At 41.3% G+C, this 16,011-nt stretch overlaps 1 protein-coding gene across 2 annotated transcripts in view; it reads left to right on the forward strand.

Moving 5' to 3' along the window:
• Positions 1 to 15,401, forward strand: part of gfpt2 (glutamine-fructose-6-phosphate transaminase 2) — a 37,607-nt gene extending 22,206 nt beyond the window's left edge. The window contains exons 10-21 of one of the 2 annotated variants that reach the window (XM_080416398.1): positions 1,839 to 1,916; positions 4,657 to 4,756; positions 6,290 to 6,453; positions 7,389 to 7,484; positions 8,104 to 8,201; positions 8,674 to 8,794; positions 9,366 to 9,523; positions 10,424 to 10,538; positions 11,011 to 11,138; positions 11,293 to 11,460; positions 12,596 to 12,757; positions 13,733 to 15,401. In XM_080416398.1, the coding sequence (XP_080272524.1) occupies positions 1,839 to 1,916; positions 4,657 to 4,756; positions 6,290 to 6,453; positions 7,389 to 7,484; positions 8,104 to 8,201; positions 8,674 to 8,794; positions 9,366 to 9,523; positions 10,424 to 10,538; positions 11,011 to 11,138; positions 11,293 to 11,460; positions 12,596 to 12,757; positions 13,733 to 13,777 (1,433 nt within the window). In that variant the 3' untranslated portion in view covers positions 13,778 to 15,401. The remainder of the gene's footprint in view (positions 1 to 1,838; positions 1,917 to 4,656; positions 4,757 to 6,289; positions 6,454 to 7,388; positions 7,485 to 8,103; positions 8,202 to 8,673; positions 8,795 to 9,365; positions 9,524 to 10,423; positions 10,539 to 11,010; positions 11,139 to 11,292; positions 11,461 to 12,595; positions 12,758 to 13,732) is intronic. The other variant, XM_080416399.1, reaches the window with a different exon arrangement.
• Positions 15,402 to 16,011: the final 610 nt, after the last annotated feature.

Genomic DNA, 16,011 nt, shown 5'->3' on the forward strand with positions numbered 1-16,011 from the left:
GTGTTGCATAAAAAACGAACGTTGCTTCTCCACTCTGGTTAGATGACTCTCAGATGACCTGAGAGGTCTGGACGCCACGGTCATAATGTAGCAGAAGATGAGAAATGTATTTTGGCCCTAAACCATTCAGTGCTTTATAAACCAAGAGCAGTATTTTCAAATCAATTATTTTGACAGACAGAAAGCCTGTGTAAAGATCTGAGAACTAGAGTGATACGATCCACTTTGGTATTAGTCAGGACTCCAGCAGCAGTGTCCTGGATAAACTGCATAGTCTCCTGGTGATATCATTATGTAAATGTGTGTGTCATCTATATAATCATTATTTAACATATTTTATTGTTTTCCATAATCTTAGCCAGTGGGAGAATGGAATAGATATTGAGCAGAGGAGGCCCCAGAATGGAGCCTTGGGGAACCCTGTCTGCCATTCTTTTGTGGTGGAAGTAGTCCCTGTCTTTTAACCTATTAAGACCTGGAACGCATCTGTGTCACTTTTTCATTTGAGCTAAAAATCATTATTTTACACTTTGGCTATTCAGAAATAGCAGATCTACAAGCTCATAGCGCTACGAGCTTGTAGATCTGCTATTTTTGAAAAATCGTGAAAAAATGCGTGCAAATCTTTGAATATATATATTCTTTTAAAGCAAACATTAACTCAAATCTTTGCTTCTGGGGGTCCCTGGAACAAAATATTTTGAGATGGGGGTCCGCGGCCAAATTCATATCATTTTGGGGGTCCTTGAAGTTTGAAAACCACTGATATAGAAACATACGTTTTTCAGAAAACCGTCTAGACATTTGTAGAATATATATATTCACCGTTTTAGAAGACATTTTGCAGATTCGGAACCTCAGGCCTCAATGGGTTAAGTATGATTCCACCTATTTAGAACTGTGCCAGAAAGTCTCACCCAGTTTTCCAGTCAGTCAGTCAGTGGATGCATTGTTACGTTGAAGATCAGTTCTGGTCGGCAAGTGACACCTTTTGTGCGACAGAGTTATGAATTAGAAATGAACCAAGTAAGACCTGAGGCCGTTTTCTGAAAAACGTATGTTGCTATATCAGTGGTTATCAACTTTTTCATGTCAAGGACCCGCAAGATTATATGTATTTGGCCGCGGACCCCCCCATCTAAAAATATTTTGTTCCAGGGACCCCCAGAAGCAAAGAATAAAGTAAAAAAAAGTCACTTTAAACAATATATATTCAAAGATGTGCACGCATTTTCAAGATTTTTCAAAAATAGCAGATCTACAAGCTCATAGCACGGCACCCGCGCTATGAGCTTGTATATCTGCTATTTTTGAATATCCAAAGTGTAAAATAATGCTTTTTTTTTAGCTCAAATGAAAAAAATATATACAAAGATTCTCACAGATCTTCAAGATTTTTCAAAAATAGCAGATCTACAAGGTCTGTGAGCTGGTATATCTGCTATTTTTTGAACAGCCAAAGTATAAAACATGGTTTAAAGTGGTTCAAATCTAAAATGACTCGAATGCTTTCCCCGTCGTAATGGGTTGGAGTGAATCACACATCGACATGATGATGGAGAAGCTGATACGTTGTGTGATCGATGACTCGAGGATTCGTTGAATGTGATCACGTTTGCCCAGAGTACTCAGCCTTGCATCGGCAAACTGTCTTGACTCACACATCTTACTCACTACTAACCAATAGAATCTTGTCCCCCACAGCTAATCTCCTCATATCTGCGTGTCTCTCTGAGCTGTATCTGGATATTCCAATATTTTACAGTAGCTCAACCATAATCTGTACATTGATAAGCTATTGTATTTTTTGTCTGCCTGTCTTGTCTGTCTTTCTGTAGCACCATACTACTCAGTCTTGAGGGACAACCCAGGCACCCCACAGGGGGCAGAGGCCCCGGGGTCCACAGAGCCCACAGGTGGTCCTCCCCAGTAGAGATATTTATTAAAGCAAATCTCTGGTGAATGAGGCTTCTGAACATAATATATATTTGTATTTATTTATTTGTTTAAAGATCACTCAATCTTCTAACAGCAACACACATTTAAAAACATCAAATCTCATGTCAAAGGTGTATTGCTTTGTACTAATTAAAGCTGCAATCCACAACTTCCACGTGCTACCTGGGATTTGAACGTGGATATTTCTAACCACTCTTCCAATAAGGCATCCCTGCTTGGTGGGGGGGAGATATTGCGCTATAAGCTTCAGGCAGTACTACTTGTCAACCAGTAGGTGTCCTATCTGACACCGGGGTCTACAGTTCTAACTGCAGATGTGCTAGCTATAATGTTTCACATACTCTACCATACAGATGTGCTAGCTATAATGTTTCACATACTCTACCATACAGATGTGCTAGCTGTAATGTTTTACATACCCTACCATACAGCCTGATTAAAATAAATACAAAATCATTAGACTAAGTTCTTGATTGCAGCTTTAAAGGTGCAGTAAGTGATTTTCTTTTGTTAAAATAAATGTTAAATAGCTTTATATTCTGATAGCAATCTGTTGTAGAATGTTTCTTCGGTAACATCGATCTCCCTGTCTCTCCACTTCTTCAGTAAACAGAAAAGGCATTTTGAGGTCGGGATACCAATTGTATCCAATCAGAAGAGAGAACTCATACAGTATACAGACTAAATAAGTGAAATTGGAAGTGATGAAACACATAAATTAGCAGACACAATTGGTACTAGAACACTATCAAATTGAAGCTGAAATTGGCAACCCACCTGAAAAGTTATTTTCAGTTTTACTAAGAGATGGAGTGATGGGGAGACCCTGTTACTGAACAAACAGAGCTTTAGAGCAACAAAAGATTATTTTTGTTTTAACAAAAAAAATATCACTCACTCTACCTTTTATGTAGCTTTATTCTTAATACAATCCCAGAGCTTCAGAGGCCTCATTCCTTGAATCAGTGATCTTTTAGAATTATCCTATAGTCTTCCTAATCAAATGTTGATTGGTCAAAGCTACAGTACTCTCTTGCTTTTCTAAATGGATGCTTCAATCTAACCTAACCTAACCTAACCTAACCTAACCTAACCTAACCTAACCTAACATCATATTAACATCATGTGTCTATCCAATCAGCTTTTCTCAGATACGATTAATCTGTTGTCCATGCCATATTTATGACCCTGATTTGCCTTAGAATGAAGTTTCTCCTCTTATTTCAAGGGCACTCTGTGCAGAACTTCCCTGGGTTGTGGTTGCATGCTTATGGAAACTCGTTCAAATCCTTCTTGCAAAGAATGTTGCTCCCAGCCATCGTCCACAACTGTGGTTTAGGCTAGAATTTGAGCCTCCAGGCTTCTCTAGGATCATTTCAAGGATGCTGACCACAAAGTGAACATTAATTTGTAGGATTCATGTTTGGTTTTCAACACGGCTTTGTGTTTTGTTTGTGTTCTTTTGCACAAAAGACAACATCTCTTCAGGGTACAGACTGTATGTTGCGTGTATCTTTACTTTATCTGTTTGCACAAGATTTATGGTTCTGCTCTGCTCAGATCTGCCTGACTGCTGTCGGCCCAGGCTAAAGTCCAAGGCCCAGCAAGAGAGAGGGATGAGTGAATGAAAATAAAAGGGTAGAAACTTCCAGAGCGTTCACACATTAAAACCTATTATAAGGATAAGTAAAAAGCTGGAGCGCACAGATCACCTCAAAAACCTTTAATCAGTGCTTAGAGAGGTACTGATGCTTCGACAGCAGAGTATCTTCTTCGGAGTACGTTTCTTTGCACATATTAAACGTTTTTAAGATGATCCATGTGCTCCAGATTGTTTTGAAAGAGAAGGGTGTTGTAGTTGTGGGGTTTTGGCCTGACTAGAATGGGTAGGGCTCTTTTATGTTTAAAAGAGGTTTTCATTCCAAAGTCTAAAATCCCCTCAATTCTTTCCTGGACCTACTTGTAAATGATGCACAATACTTTACAAGGCCTTCCCAGCATAAAAGTGACACATTGTAGAATTATTTGGTTACACTTCCTTGTAGGAAGGCCAGGAAGCCAGAAACTGAACTGTGGTCAGGGCCTTTGGTCTGTTATAGTTATCCCTCCATGACTGCAGGGTACTGTTACAGGGCGTGACTTCATTATCACCACTGGTGATAAAAAAAAAAACTTTTGAAGGAATCAATTAATCAATACCAATAACCGTTTTCTCCACCGTCACCGATCATTAACAATGACTTCCTTGATGAACATGGTGAAATGATCCCTACAGGGCAATTTCCAGTCACACCAGTTCCCACTTCTCTCCCCCACTGACTATCTTTAAAGCAATCTGATACATTTCTCCTAGATTTGCCTGAGGTTGCGGTAATCTCACTTTCTCATGTCTTGAGTTTTTGTAAATCTTAGAAGCTCTTTCACACTTGCAGCAGCCCAGATCACTAGTACATCTGAAATAATTCAAGTAAATTGCACGTCTCGATTGAGTTGGCACACTGTGATGTACTTAGTCGCGTGTCAGTGTCGCTCACTAAAAATCGCAGATCTACAAGCTCACTATGCGTCGCGACCCGACCACGTTGTGAACTTTTTAGATCGGCTATTTTTGGTGCGCGACACGCCGTGCGACCGAAATATAAATCAGGCATGAATTTCAGTGGATGACCCCAAGTGTCTTGACCTCTGACTCTGCAGCTCTCTTCAAAGAAGGCGTCCAAGAGAAAAACATCCATAACCGCCCTGACGCAGTAGGGGGTGGCAAAGCCGTAGAGTACTACTTCGCTTCCGATGCCAGGTGAGAGGCCAACTGGTCGTGTGTGTGTGTGTGTGTGTGTGTGTGTGTGTGTGTGTGTGTGTGTGTGTGTGTGTGTGTGTGTGTGTGTGTGTGTGTGTGTGTGTGTGTGTGTGTGTGTGTGTGTGCGCGCGCGTGCGCATGTTAGGCACTTCACAACTACTGATATTTACCAGCTGGCATGAGTTTCATAGTAGTTGACTGGTGGACTACTAGTCGTCTTTTACAGTTCTGTGTAACAATGACAATTGTATTTCGTAACGCACAATGTTCAAGCATTCCACTGCGTGGTTGTTCTATGGAGGATAACAGTTTATACACGTCAAAAGAAAATAAATAGTAATTTTGGTCATTCTAAAAAAAAAGAACAAAAGAACCAGTTGTCATCGAGAGAGTCCGGCCGCACTGGGCACGGGTTTCCCCTGGCAGCTAGGTTACCATGACGGCAGACATAAACACAAATTATAGCCTGGCACTGTGTATTTACAACAATGTAGGATGTTTTATACTGGATATCAAAATGATGTTGTCCACGACTAGTTGACTGCAGCCAACAGTGCCGACTGGTGGTTATAGTAGTTGACTAGTTCAGTGGTTTTCAACCGGTGGTCCGGGGACCACCAGTGGTCCTTGAGGGAGTAACAGGGGGTCCCCAGCGAAATTAGTTAACATAGCGTCACAATCATTTTTAACCACTTAGCTTTGGCTATTCAAAAATAGCAGATATACAAGCTCATGGCTGAGCTTGGATATTTTAAAGCGAAAATTAACTGATATCTTTGCTTCTGGGGGTCCCTGGCACAAAACATTTTCAAATGGGGGTCCACGGCCAAATGTATATCAATTTAGGGGTCCGCGGCATGAAAAAGGTTGAAAACTAGTGGACTAGTTGACTAGTTGGTGAAACTACTGTGTGTGCGTGCGTGTGTGGGGGAGAATAAAGTGTCATCAAGCTCATAGCGTGGCACGAGTACCGCGCTATGATCTTGTAGATCTGCTATTTATTTATTTTTAATCGTGGAATATACTGAACATATTTAACTCCGATCTGTGCTTCTGGGGGTCCCTGGAACAACACTTTTTGAGATGGGGGTCCGCGGCCAAATACATATCATTTTGGGGGTCCTTGACATGGAAAAGTTGGAGCACCACTGATATAGCGACATACTGTTAGGATTTAGAAAACATTATTAGATTATGTTTTTCTTTTGTTCCAGGGACCCCTAGAAGCAAAGATTTGAGTTACAAATGTTCAAAAAAATTGCACAAACTTTCAGAAGATTTTTCCAAAAATAGCAAATCTACAAGCTCATAGCATATGAGCTTGTAGATCTGCTATTTTTGAATAGCCAAAGAAATCTAAAAATGACACACTTGCGTTCCCGGATTGAAGGGGTTAATTTAGGAAGAAACATGGAGATGAGAGGCTTCTGCCCCGCAGCAGCAATATCATGGGCCTAATATAGCTCTCCTTTGACACCGACTCATCCCTTCTTTCTCTCTGCGTGTCTCTCCTATGCTCTTCCGTCCGTGCAGCGCTATCATCGAGCACACCAACAAGGTGCTGTACATGGAGGATGACGACGTTGCCATAGTGACCGGGGGAAAGCTCTCCATCCACAGGGTGAACCGCCAGAAAGGGGAGGACCCCGTCAGGCTCATCAAGACCCTGCAGATGGAGCTCCAACAAATCATGAAAGGTCAGACAAAAAGGGCAACTGTACTCAAGTACTCAAACCCCAGTACTTGAGTCAACGTTTTGATACTCCTGGGCAAATATTACTCGACTAAAAGTTCCTCCGTCAAATTTGTACTTGAGTTAAAGTACTGGGTAGTGGTGATGAGCGGGCCGACCCGTAACCCGCAGGTCCCGCGGGTTGAACCGCGGGGCGGGCGGACGGGCTATAGATTACGACGCAATTGTCGCGGGGCGGGCGAAGTGGGTCAACCCACGGAAGAAAAAAACCCCACCAAAACACACTTTCTCTCTCTCACACGCTCTCTCTCTCTCCCTCTGTCCCCCTATCTCTCTCTATCTTTGGAAAGCAATTTAATGGACTTGCTTGGGTTTTTGTTTTGGCGGGTGGCGGGCGGGACAAGTCGTTGATTTATATTCATTTTTGCGGGACGGGTTGGGTTCCCGTGCGGGGGCGGGCGGGGCGGGTTATGAAAAAACCTGACCGGCCCGAGTACAGAGCCAACTCAGGTCCAGTTTGCTAAGTCTAAAGGGTTTAAGTGAGCACCCACAGCCAAGGAGCTGATCAACTGCGCCACATCCAAACATATTAGATGGTTTTATGTTTGTTGCGACATGATTAGCTCGGGTTAAATAATGCCGTTTTGTTCTGAGCAAGAAGGCATTACAGATTAAAGAGCTGTATATTGTAAGATGTTAATGAAAATCAGATGGTAACTTTCAGTTATAGTATTCCTAAATGCATCTTGCCCACATTCCAAGAAGAGAAATTGCTCCATCTGCTGGTGTAGTTATGTCATGACAACCATGAACTGATCAATTTTTCTCACAAGATCCTTGCTATCCTCCTATTAATCTGCTGGAAATTCATCTTCATTTCAGGTAAATAGTTAAGCAGGGCACGTGAAATTCATCTGTCTGTTTCTTATTCTCCTGCAGGTAACTTTGAGGCCTTCATGCAGAAGGAGATCTTTGAGCAGCCTGAGTCCGTGGTGAACACCATGAGAGGACGGATTGTTTTCGACACCGACACAGGTGACCTACACAGCATGATGTCATATCCTGTTCCAACCCATTAGCTTCTAGGATGTGGGTAGCAGCACCCTGCAAGAATCAATATTAGCTACCTTACGGACTAAGCCACACACATGAGATAGATATCCTTTGTGTGTGTGTGTGTGTGTGTGTGTGTGTGTGTGTGTGTGTGTGTGTGTGTGTGTGTGTGTGTGTGTGTGTGTGTGTGTGCGTGTGCGTGTGCGTGTGTACGTGCATGCGTGCGTGCGTGCGTGCGGTGGGGACTATAAAATTGTGCAACGTTTAAATGTTTTCTATTAAATACAGGCCTGTGGCTCTTTTCCAAAATAACTTCTCTACCTGACTCACAAAAACAATGTTCTTATATTCCCTGCCTATATATTCGGTGTGTGTCTAGTGCAATCTCTGGCTTGAAAAAATTATGTTTTCCTTATGTGCTTCAACGACTTGAACCCCAGCATGCCGATTCTGGGGGGAAACATTTTGCCAAAAATAGCCGATAGATCTGCTATTTTCGGCAAAGAGATTTGGTGTACAGTAACTCGGGTTCGTTTTACTAAGAATATAGGGTTTAAGGGGTTGATTTGTGTGCTAATAGTGTCTCCCTTCATGTCCTCAGTTGTGCTCGGGGGCCTGAAGGACCATCTGAAGGAGATCAAACGTTGCAGACGCCTCATCATGATTGGCTGTGGCACGAGCTTCCATGCCGCCGTGGCTGTGAGTAGTCCAATCATGAACTAGGATATTAACCCATTAAGACCTGGAACGCATCTGTGTCACTTTTTGATTTGAGCAAAAAAAAAGTGTGCCGCGCTACGAGCTTGTAGATCTGCTATTTTTGAAAAATCGTGAAAATGTGTGCAAATCTTTGAATATATATATTTTTAAAGCGAACATTTGTAACTCAAATCTTTGCTTCTGGGGGTCCCTGGAACAACATTTTTTGAGATGGAGGTCCGTGGGCCAAATACATATCTAAATTTTTTTTCTAAATCCTAACAGTATGTTGCTATATCCGTGGTGCTCAAACTTTTTCATGTCAAGGACCCCCAAAATGATATGTATTTGGCCACGGACCCCCGTCTGAAAATATTTTGTTCCAGGGACCAGGCGAATGAATGAATACATGAGGTTCAAGAAAGATTCATGACAGTTTCTTTCTGCCCTCTTTTGCCCCTCTGTGTCTCAGACCAGACAGATCTTGGAGGAGCTCACGGAGCTTCCTGTCATGGTAGAACTGGCCAGTGACTTCCTGGATCGCAACACGCCCGTGTTCAGAGACGACGTATGCTTCTTCATCAGCCAGTCAGGTAACAACACCATACACCAAGTGGTGGAAAAAGTACAAACATATTTACTTGAGTAAATGTATCAATGCTGCAATGTATAAATACTCTGTTACAAGTGAAAGTCAGGAATTCTACATTTACTTGAGGAGAAGTACAACAGTGTTGGCATCAAAATGTACTTAAAGTACCAAAAATAAAAGTACTCATTATGCAGAATGTCCCATTAAAAGTTTTCATGAAAGGAGAGGATTTGTATTTCAAATGTATACAAAATAGCAGATCTACAAGCTCACAACGCGTCACATCGCGACGCGTTGTGAGCTTGTAGATCGGCTGTTTTCAAATAGCCGAAATATATATAGAGCTTAAGTGGTTAATTTAGGTTTAGTAATACAAATCTAAATCTAAAAAGTAACTAGTAACTAGTTTTCAAAGGATTGTAGTGGAGTAAAAGTAAAAGTTTTTTAAAAAAATATTAAAATAAGATAATTTAAAATACTCCACTAAAGTAAAAATAGCAAAAAAAAATACTTAAGTACATGTTCTTAGTTACTTTACATTGTCAATCTTTCTCTGGTCTCCTGTCCCCCAGGTGAGACAGCGGACACCCTCATGGCGCTGCGGTACTGTAAGGAGCGCGGGGCTCTGACCGTGGGGATCACCAACACTGTCGGAAGTTCCATCTCCAGAGACACCGACTGTGGGGTCCACATCAACGCTGGGCCTGAGATTGGGGTGGCTAGCACCAAGGTATAGCATGCACTGCACACACACACACACACACACACACACACACACACACACACACACACACACACACACACACACACACACACACACACACACACACACACACACACACACACACACACACACACACACACTAAGAAAGTAACTAAGTACATGTACTGTACTCAAGTACTGTACTTAAGTAAATTTTTTAGGTACTTTTACTTTACTGGAGTATTTTACAATCTTCAGTACTTTTACTTTTTTACTCCACTACCTCTCAGAGGCAAATTTTGTACTTTTTACTCCACTACAATTATTTAAAAAAAAATTACTTTACTTTTGCAGGTTACTAGTTACTTTGTAGATTTTGATTATTATTACATTATTACATTGATCTGCTATTTTCAAAAGATTTTAATACATTTTAGACATATGATAACTGGTGAAACGGGACATTCTGCATAATGAGTACTTTTACTTTTGGTACTTTAAGTATATGTTGATGCCAATACTTTTGTACTTTTACTTAAGTAAAAAATCTCAGTACTTCTTCCACCACTACACACGCACGCACGCACGCACGCACACACAGAGACACAGAGACACACACACACCGCTCCTCCCCTCTTCCCACCACACTCACTCACAAACACACATGTACTGTAAGGGACACAGATCCAAATATACATGTAGCATAGAATATGAGTCTTTTGAATACTGTCAAATACTGTGCACACTGTTTGAAGATAAGACATTTACATGAGTTAACGGCCATGTTTGTGTGCATGTGTGCATGTGTGCATGTGTGCGTGTGTGCATGTGCGTGCGTGTGCGTGTGTGTGTGCGCGTGTGTGTCTGTGCGCGTGTGTGTGTGTGTGTGTGTGTGTGTGTGTGTGTGTGTGTGTGTGTGGTATCCAGGCATACACCAGTCAGTTTGTGTCTCTCGTCATGTTTGGCCTGATGGTGAGCGAGGACAGAGTCTCCCTCCAGAAGAGAAGATTGGAGATCATCAACGGCCTCAGGGATCTACCTGGTGAGGTGTCTACTATCTATTTAACCCCTTAAGACCGGGAACGCATCTCTGTCATTTTAGATTTCTTTGGCTATTAAAAAATAGCAGATCTACAAGCTCATAGCGCGGCACTGTTGCCGCGCTATGAGCTTGTAGATCAGCTATTTTTTTTTTAAAAATCATGGAAATTTTGTGCAAATCTTTGAATATATATGTTTCAAAGCGAACGTTTGTAACTCAAATCTTTGCTTCTGGGGGATTCTACAAATGTCTTCTAAAGCTTGTAGATCTTACAGATGCTTTCCCGGTCTAAAAGGATTCATGTACTTACCGACTGAGTCACTGGTCATATTGACTGACCTATAACACCGTACAAACATTCCAATGCACAGTTTAATGGCAGGAACACCTTTCGCCCTGCCATCAAATATCAAAACTCTAAAGCACATGACTCATCCACATCCACCCATCTGTCCACCTCCTCCTCTCGCAGAGCTGATAAAGAAGGTGCTGTCTCTGGATAACAAGATCAAGGCCATAGCAGACGAGCTGTACGAGCAGAGGTCTCTGCTCGTCATGGGCCGGGGCTACAACTACGCAACCTGCCTGGAGGGGGCACTGGTGAGTCCAGAGAATGCTGCGTTTGAAGAATAACAGGTTTTATAGACCCCTTAACAGACGACGTCACACTGGTTGCAAGCGTCATACTGGTTGCAAATGAAACCCATTCTGTCAGATCAACTGGATAATGTATCGATTCTTCTTTCCTGCACAGAAAATCAAGGAGATCACATACATGCACTCCGAGGGGATCCTGGCTGGAGAACTGAAGCACGGCCCACTGGCCCTCATAGACAAACACATGCCGGTCATCATGATCATCATGAGAGACGCCTGCTACACCAAGTGTCAGAACGCTCTGCAGCAAGTCACCGCCCGATCGGTACGTTTTTTCTGTCTCTGTTTATATCCAACACGGTGGTTCCCATGTCCAAACAGGTAGCCCTGGTCCAGAGCGTTAGTGAGTTCTCGCCCTGCCAGGCGCTGGGCTCTGCGCTTGTACAAGGAATTCCACTGCCATGCGAGGGCTCCAACAGTAGCGAAAATAAACAAAACCATTTCGCTACGCACCTAAACAAAGGCTGTTTTGTGTTGTTGAAAGTCTGTTCTCGGAGGTGGGAAGCCTCTCAGCACCCCACATCTCTGTAAAATACCCTTTTTGGCCAGAAAAGAAAATATTTCACCGGAAGGAAAAGAAAATGTTGGTTGCTCCACAGTGCCCTCTACAGATATGGTCAATAGAATTTTTCTATTGACCCGATTTTTCCTTCCGGTGAAATATTTTATTTTCTGGCCAAAAAGTGTAGTATACAGAGAAGGTGGGGTGCTGAGAGGCACTGATATACACCACTGTATATCCGTGCTTTCTGTGTATTCATTTCCCAATACAGAGGCAAATTCTATACCCCCGCATTTCTTTCAAGCACTTTCAACCTGGCGTCCCTATCTTGGGGGGCGCATCATGTAATGTTTTCACAAATGTATAGCAGACCTTATAGCAGATCTACAAGCCGACAACGCGTCACCATGGACAAGTCGATTGAAAATGACTTTTTTAGATTTCTAGCTAAAAAGCATTATTTTACACTTTGGCTATTCAAAAATAGCAGATCTACAAGCTCGTAGCGCGGCACCGAGTGCCGCGCTACGAGCTTGTAGATCTGCTATTTTTGAAAAATCAAGAAAATGTGTGCAAATCTTTGAATATATGTATAATTATAGCAAACATTTGTAACTCAAATCTTTGCTTCTGGGGGGTCCCTGGAACAACGTATTTTGAGATGGGGGTCCGAGGCCAAATACATATAATTTTGGGGGTCCTTGACGTGAAAAAGTTTGAGAACCACTGACAGCGACATAGGTTTTTTTTTTCAAAATAATTTTTAGGATTTAGAAGACATTTTGTAGAATCGGCCTCAGGTCTTAATGGGTTAATGCCAGGAGGACTTGTCCATGAGTACTGGAAGGAAGTGATTGACTGACTACTAATGTAAGCCCTCTCTTCCTTTCTCCATCAGGGGCGGCCAATCATCCTGTGCTGCCAGGACGACGTGGAGATCACTAAGAACGCCTATAAGACCATCGAGCTTCCCCAGACAGTGGACTGTCTGCAGGGCATCCTGAGCGTCATCCCCCTCCAGCTCATGTCCTTCCACCTGGCTGTGCTACGGGGATACGACGTGCGTATACATTTATTACATTTTGTTGACGACGTACATACATTTGGACATATATACACAGTAGTTGAAGACCAGTACAAATACAGAGAATGTTCCCACCCATGTGCACGTTATAAATGACCCTAAAACAATAGTATAAATAACAATTACACGTTTAAAGTTCATAAGGAAAATAATGATTGCAGAAAAGGAAGAATATAATAAATATAAGAAACTTGAAAGTAAAAGTATCAATACTGCAATGTAGAAGTACTCTGTTACAAGTAAAAGTCTGGAATTCTAAATGTGCTTGAGTAAAAGTACAGAAGTATTGGTATCAAAATGTACTTAAAGTACCAAAAGTAAAAGTACTAAAATGTTTGAAAATAGCAGATCTACAAGCTCACAACGCGTCGCATCGCGGCGCGTTGTGAGCTTGTAGATCGGCTATTTTCAAATAGTCTAGGTATGAATTAGGGCTGAAGTGGTTAATGTATGTTTTATGATATAATAATTTATATCTGAAAAGTAACTAGTAACTAAAGTTTTCAAATAATTGTAGTGGAGTAAAAGTACAATATTTGCCCCTGAGATGTAGTGGAGTAGAAGTAGAAGTATTGAAAATAGGAAATACTCCAGTAAAGTAAAAGTACCTCAGAATTGTACTTAAGTACAGTACTTGAGTAAATGTACTTAGTTACTTTACACCACTGCGTCTCTCCCTCTCTGTCTGTGTCCAGTGTGAACGCAGTCATCTCTGCTGCCTTCGGCTTGGCGGAGACGAAAACAAAAAGCTAAATTCTGCTATTATGTTTGTTGACCTTATTAATGCCGCAGGGGAAATTCTGTTTCAGCTTTACCGAGCTGATGGCTGCTCAGATGGTCATGATAAGCGTAGTTAGGGGTTACGTGTCTTACTCGTGATACATGCTCCTACAGTGAGCTGTTGCAGGTGCGTGTGACACTGTTGATTAACACTGGTGTCTCTGTCTCCAGGTTGACTGTCCCAGAAACCTTGCCAAATCTGTGACCGTCGAATAATTACAGTCTACAAAGCCCAGAAGACAAGGGGAGAGGAGGCCTGCAGATTTAAAGTGCAATTGTGTGTGTGTGTGTGTGTGTGTGTGTGTGTGTGTGTGTGTGCGTGTGCGTGTGCGTGTGCGTGTGCGTGTGTGTGTGTGTGTGTGTGTGTGTGTGTGTGTGTGTGTGTGCGTGTGGGGGGGGGGGGAGTGGTCTGGGAGAGTAAAGCAAGAGAGTGAGAGGAAGAAGGGGGAGGTATGTGGTACAATGTCGTTTTTTTTATAGCAGAGAAATGTGAAGTCTTTTTGAGACACTGTGGAGCTACAGGACCAATGCAGAACAATCTATGAACGCAAACTGACAACCACACATCCAAAGCAATGACGCTGTGCCTTTATTTATGTTGGTGTCACATACAACAGCCTTAACACAATGATGTATTGCCATGGTATATTGAAGGGTCTGCAGCTGTGCAATAAGGTGGACCAATTCCACATTGTGAATGTACACCAACCAGTGATTCACTCTCTTCCTGTTTCTTTATGCCACGTGATGATGTTTCACTTCTTTGGATTGTGGGAAATGTAGGATTCCAGAGGATTATATGAAAGGAAATCTCTTTTTTTTTTAAATATGTTTTATTGCACATTCCAAACCATCACTGTGCCTGGTGTTCTGACAACTTACTCAAATGAAGGGGACATTTGATGTATGCCATCCTCTTTTCTATCAACACTCGGCATGGACACAGAACTGTTTCTCAGTCAGAGTCTGGTAGAATGTGCCTCAACTAGGTAAACATCATCAAGTGTGCAAATCAAGGAAATACTGTCGGTTGTTTTTTAATTTTTTTATGGGGGTATTGCTTTTTCTTTCTTTTTCATATTACACAAGAATCCACTCGATATAACAAACAGCAGTTTTAGGATCAAACAATATTATAATTCATCCTTAATCTAGTAACTTCTGTGAGAGGTGTGAGATAGCAGATTTGATTAGCTTTGTCTCAGCTTCTTGATTTGAGGTTTAACAACTTTCAAATAGGTATATATTCAACTATTTCAGTTTCATCAGATTTCAGTGAATTGCACAATTTGAAAGCTTATCTGCACTTTTATAAACTGGAAAAGACCGTAAAAAATGACTGTGCCCTTTTTGCGGCACGTTCTATCAGACCCTGTTAACAAAATGCTATGGACCATACTTGTAATAGTCTTTTATGTGGTCCTTTCCTGCTTTTGCCTTATTGCTATTTTACTTTAGCATGTATGTCTACAAAGGCAATTCATGTACAGCCACAGATGTAGAAGGTCAAATAGAACACATTCAGTGTAAATAATGTACTTGAGGAGTCTATTACATTATTATTATCATTAACACCACAGACACTATGAAACCTATTGAATGAAGAACATTCAAACAGTGAAGGAACCACGTACCAAGAATTACAAATAATAGTTTTTATTTTGGCAGTCTTTTGTATAGGGTTATCTATTATAAATATGTACTGTATTTATCTGATTATTTTATGGGGGAAAAGAAAGCAGGGATTGGGTTTATTTCTGTAACAATGATTGTATTTTGTACTGTAATGTTTTATAGAAACCAGAGGCTATCAATCAATAAATAGACAAAGCATACTTCAGGTAACTTGTAATGTCCTTTTTGTCTTTGTCATAGTTTTGTCCTTGACTAAAACTATGATGAAAATATTTCATCAATTACCTTTTGATGAACATGAGTAGGGGGGGCCTATTTGTTACAACAACAAAAAACCATGAACGCAACATCCATTCAAGCCAAATTGGAATCATCCATTGAGAGGTTTCTAGAGCACACCTCAAAAAGCGCTTTTACTTCTGCCCATAGGGGAGACTTCAGCCAAACAGACTCGGTATTACATTGGCTCTTTCATTCTGATTCTGATTCTTCTCATCAGGTCATTACATCAAACAGATTGGTTATTTGGTTACTATCTATCTAGTATAGTGGAAAAAAAGTACTCAAATGTTTTACTTAAATAAAGGTATCAATACTGCAATGTAGAAATACTCTGTTATAAGTAAAAGTCTGGAATTGAACATTTACTTGAGTAAAAGTACCAAAGTATTGGTATCAAAATGTACTTAAAGTGCCAAAAGTAAAAGTACTCATTATGCAGAATGTACCCTTTCAAGTTTTCAAATGTATAAAAATCGTTTGAAAATAGCCGATCTACAAGCTCACAATGCATGGCATTGTGAGCTTGTAGATCG

Source organism: Gymnoscopelus braueri (genome assembly GCF_963280865.1).
Source record: "Gymnoscopelus braueri genome assembly, chromosome: 20".
NCBI lineage: Eukaryota > Metazoa > Chordata > Actinopteri > Myctophiformes > Myctophidae > Gymnoscopelus > Gymnoscopelus braueri.